At 49.8% G+C, this 4,939-nt stretch overlaps 1 protein-coding gene across 1 annotated transcript; it reads right to left on the bottom strand.

Annotated features, from left to right (window-relative positions):
* PtA15_4A462 (uncharacterized protein) lies at positions 1-1,386 on the bottom strand (the record flags this gene model as incomplete). The annotated part of the gene is made up of 3 exons (XM_053168348.1): positions 1-32; positions 1,193-1,264; positions 1,332-1,386. The coding sequence occupies 3 exons, from the start codon at positions 1,384-1,386 to the stop codon at positions 1-3; spliced, it is 159 nt and encodes a 52-aa protein (XP_053019566.1).
* Positions 1,387-4,939: the final 3,553 nt, after the last annotated feature.

Genomic DNA, 4,939 nt, shown 5'->3' with positions numbered 1-4,939 from the left:
CTATTGGTCGGGCTCTGGTGCAGGAGTAGGAGCTGAAGATGACAAGGTTGTTGGACCCTGAGCTGGAGCCGGTGTTGCGTTTTCTTGCTCACGTTGGGCTAAGATCCTCTTTCTTTCAAGAGAGTAGTACCGTTTAACATCCTCATCAGCGCCAGTGAGATCCTTATTCATGATCGCTTCGTCCGCAAGGCAATCGAGGGTCTTCTGTTGAGCAGACATGGCATTCTGCAACAATAGTTGTTGCTTCTTGACCACTTCAGCTATTTCAACATGTGCACCGGCCATCTTCTTGAGGTGCTCGTGGTTTGAAGCGTCCAGTTTCTCCTCTTGATATGCTAATTTAGCCTTCTTTCAACCGATCGGTCGAGTTGGTCCAGTGCAAGCTGTCTCATCACCGGAGGCTTCTGAGGACGACTGGGCAGTTTCTGCGGGGGTTGAGCTGGGTAATGAGCCGGGCAATGGACTGGAGACAGAGGTATTCACTTTTGAGGAGGGGCCCGACACCTTTTCTGGCTTTTTAAGCTCGGCTTTCTTGTTCATTGCTGCGTTTTAATCAATCCACTTAGGCGCTTTTGAGAGCAGGTTGTAGCAGGAAATGTATTGGAAGGGTTTTTCATAAAGTTTGGTGTAGAGTGTGAGAGCCATGCTGATCCGATTAGTTGCAGTAGTTCCGCTCGGATTTCGGTGGTTGATTTGGTTGACACACCCGTGGAATTTGTTTACCGCATGCTGGATGATGCCGAAATGACTTTTGATGCTCTTTAAGGGTCGCAGGGGTTCAGAGATCTTCGATCGATAGTGGTTTATTACGGTTTCCCAAAAAGCCGTTCCAGATTGATCAGTACCCTTCCGACCGTCTTTGGTTGTTTCAAGCCACGAGGTACAGAGCTGGAGATCCTTGTGCTCAAGATAGTTGGGCGCTTTCTTTTTTTTTGGGGGATTGTCTCCGTCAGACTCGGACTCGCTGCTGTCTCCGCTGTTGGGTTTGTTTGCTTCAACAGACACTGGTGGGTGGTCCTCCTCAATCGGCGGCATCTTGTTCGGAGGCTCCGGAGGCTCTTGATTTTTCTTTTTGATGGCTTTCTTGGGTCTTGGTTTCACAGTTTTCTTTCTAGCATTCTTTGGGTTTGGACCGGCAACTACAAAAAGAAAAATAAGTAAAAGTTAAAAGAAGATCAAGTACTCGACTGACCATCTGGCAACGGGATGCTTCTCTTCCTCGATTCATTCTGTGGAGCGGAGAGTACATCTATTTCCATCAGGTCTGCGAGAAGCAAAAAAAAATCAATAAAAACTTTGAACTCTGCAGAAGAAACTAGTCAAAATCTCACCGTCAGTGCTTGGCATGAGCGCTTCAAGCGCCGGGTCGAGAGGGATGTTGTCCATGGTCGGATACTGATATCAAAGGATATCGGGGGTTGAGATCGAATGGGTTGGGTTGGAGTTTCACTGTCTCTGGCATGTGACAGTAGGTTTTGACCAGGAGGGAGAGTCCCTACGAGTCCCTACATGTGGGGACTCGGGCACGAAATTTAGGGCCGGCCTTAAATTTAAGACGTAATTAGCGCCCGCGGTGGGTCGCGTTGGGTTGGTAAATCCCAAATAGGGACCCAATTTAGGGCCCGCGGTGGGAATGCTCTAATCTGCTGTATCGCATTGCAAAACCAATGCATTGCATTGGCATCGCATCGCTTGATCAATACAGCAGGTGAGAAAACCTTGCATCACATTGTAGAGACAATGTGATGCGATGCGGGCAATATATGCGGAGATATACCAATAAATATTGGTATCGCATCTATTGGCATTGCATCATTTAAACCAATGCACATCCAACAAAAAGCCTGTATTGCCACGCTCAAGCGATGCGCTTTGAACGATGCATATTGCATCAGCCTTCCAAGACAATGCAATTTGATGCACAGTATTGGGCGGTATCGTCGATGCGATATGGCCCAATGTTGATGCGCGCATTGTATCTGTTTCACCGTTGCTCCCGGATCAGCGCCCATCCTCAGCTCACCCCGCTCCACTCCCCCAGCCAAAGCCGTTCGCGCAACTGCTGAGGAGCACATACCAAGACAAAACCTCCTTGCCCAGACAACACGCCAACAACCGCTCCTCAAGCTTGGGCGCCTCCTTGAAGCTGCTCCAATCCCAGCGGGTCCTGGGCCATTGGCAGCTCTTGTTGGCCAAGCTAAGCAATACCCTCACCCGCTCAGCAGCAGAAGCCCGTCCGCCAACACGTGCAAGCTTGTCCCTCGTGCGTAGCACTGCTCTCCTCAGTCCTACTGTCAGCCGGGCTACTACATTAAGTTAAAGCCCAGCTAACTTAAGATACAACAGGTGTTAAGAAGCACACATTTATTGCGGCGCAGAGCGCCGCGCATAAAATAAATACCATATTCATTATTGTGAACACTAAATAGCGGCGCAGAGCGCCGCGCATACTAAAATGAATATATAACAAAGTCTTCCCTTAGAACAATGAGAGACTGTCAAAACTCCAGCCGCAAGCAGCGGCCAGAGAAGAAAAATAAACTATGTTCAAAAACCCGTTCTCAGGCCAAGAGAAAGGGTTTGCTATTTGTCTGAAAAGAACAAAGAGATGGTAGAACGTTCTACAGGAAACGGCCGGAGGAGAGTAGTAAAAGAAGTGAACCACTGCTTCTCCACCGGCCGAAGATGAACAACCAATAGAACGACACCAAGAGTGGAACTCTTCCTCGGACCAAGGAAGAGTAATACTTGCCGTTGAGTAACAAGGACAGGAGCGATGCGAGCAATAGAAAGCTCTACCACTGTCCTAACCAATCTTTCCCGCGGCTGAGAAGCCGCGAGGAATTTGAAAATAGAAAGGTGACCCTACCGGTCGCTGCAAGAATATGTAAAGGAGGCTTTTGAGCGAGTAAAAGCCTCCTCAGATTCATACCAACCACCTCGTCGCCGTACCAGCCCCGCCCTTGTCTATCAGACCCGGTCGCTTGCCTGTACAGTTCCGATCTCGGTTCGTTTGATTCATTTGCGGACTCTCTTCACGAGTAAGTCCACTGTTTTCATTTCTCTATTGGGATCTCTATCCCCTAGCCTGGGAACGTTTATATGTTCGAAATACACCCTTAATTGGGCCCCAGAAGTCACAGGTTTTATAAAAACCCCTGCGCATTCTGTGCGCAGGCCCTGTAAGATCCACGGAGGGCACTTAAATACCCCAGGCGCTCCTGGCCCCTCCGTTAAACCCCTTTTTGGGTTTATCTCAAAATAACTGTAAAGTTATTTTATACTTTTGCCGTGCTTCTATCGCGCTTACCACCGCACTGCTGCGCAGTCACCGGTGTAGCTAGAAGAGTATATCTACTCTTGGCATCACCGCGCCTGAAACCTACGCCCCAGGCCGACCATCACCAGCTGCTGATCAACGCCTATGAGGCTCTCGACCACCACGGCCCTGACAAGGACACCGAGAACACTGAGCTTGGCCTTGCGCTCCACGCCTTGCTCGGCTTGGTGGTCAGGAACTGCTGCAAGGTTGATGCGCCCCTGGCCAAGCTGAACAAGGCCAGCCTCAACCACCAGATGGAAATGGAGCTTGTCAACAATGACTACGCTGGGCATGCCCACAACAAGCGGCCGGGCTTGCCCAGATTGTGTGTGCTGCTGTGATGGTGGGCAAGCCAAGCTTGCGGCTGGCTGTGCGTCTTGCTCTTCTTCTCTTTCCTGGGGGGCTGACAGCCTTTTTCCTATGTAATATCCTTCATTCTTGTTTTTTTCAACCTGTTGCTCTCTCTCTCTCTGCATGCTTTCCTTTTTTTGTGATTGTTATTTTTTCTCATGTTGCATGGCCAAGTGATTGCAATGCAGCAGCTTGGGACCCTGGCGGTACAAATTTATGCCATGATATCTGAAAGATTTAGTATGGTTTCCCTTCCTCCGTGAGTGGATACCACGGACAAGCTCAGGGTGCTGTGAAGCCCACCAAGGATCCACTTGGAGCCAACCATTTGACTCATGGTGAGGCTGCTGTGGCCCGGGTCTCTTGTTTGTATCACAAGGAGTCCTTGCTGTGTTGATTTGTCTGTTAGTCTGCTACCATGATGTATCACCACAGTATGGAGGGCTGTTGGAATACCACCATTGCCCTCCTCCCATGAGCTGGAGATTGGCTCAAAGGAGCTCACTTTCCAAGAATCCTTTGAGATTACTAATAGAGTTGTACAGTTCTGTACAGTAAATCTCACTACCTACATGGCCACTTTTCCTCCATGATTGGAAATTTCAACCGGGAGGATCAGGCATTATATCAGCAGCTACAAGGCCCAAATTGCATCAGAAGAAGCGCACTCGCAAGCACTTCTTACAGCAGTTCCGAGAAAGCTTGCGCTTCTGGACCTGCGATTTTGCCCCCCAAACTTGACTTCAGCCACCTGTATGGCTGTTGCCATACAGGAACATGCATTCGGTGCAAAAGCTAGCTTTTAGCTTTGGAGAGTGGCACCGTTGGACTCCTTGTCAAGTTTTGAGTCCAGCGGTCCTCCGCTCCCCTGCGCCCGCCGGGCATGACCGGGCACCAGGCTGCCCAGTCAGGCCCCTCAGCCCTGTATAACCCGGGCTGTCTAGAATACAGGGGGGATGTGGCTGAAGTTGAAGTCGAGTTTGGGGGGCAGAATCGCAGGTCCGGAAACGCAAGCTTTCTCGGAACTGCTGTAAGTCCAGAAGGGCGACCTCAACGGGCCAATGGTTGATGTTTAAAAATGAAAAGAGTGAAAAAAAGCCTGATACAGGCTGATATTCCTGGGGCTCTCAGGCCAGATACAGGTTTTTGCAGGTAAGCCTCTCTGTGAGACAGAGACCCTGCGGGGCTCTCACAGTGAGGCTTTGTTAAGCTCGCATCACATGACAGCACGTCTTTTGACACACAAGCAGCACTGAAAAAACTCTC

Source organism: Puccinia triticina, chromosome 4A (genome assembly GCF_026914185.1).
Source record: "Puccinia triticina chromosome 4A, complete sequence".
NCBI classification, from domain to species: Eukaryota; Fungi; Basidiomycota; class Pucciniomycetes; order Pucciniales; family Pucciniaceae; genus Puccinia; species Puccinia triticina.
Note: the sequence above shows the minus strand (reverse complement) of the source record. Positions and strands in the feature narration are given on the sequence as shown.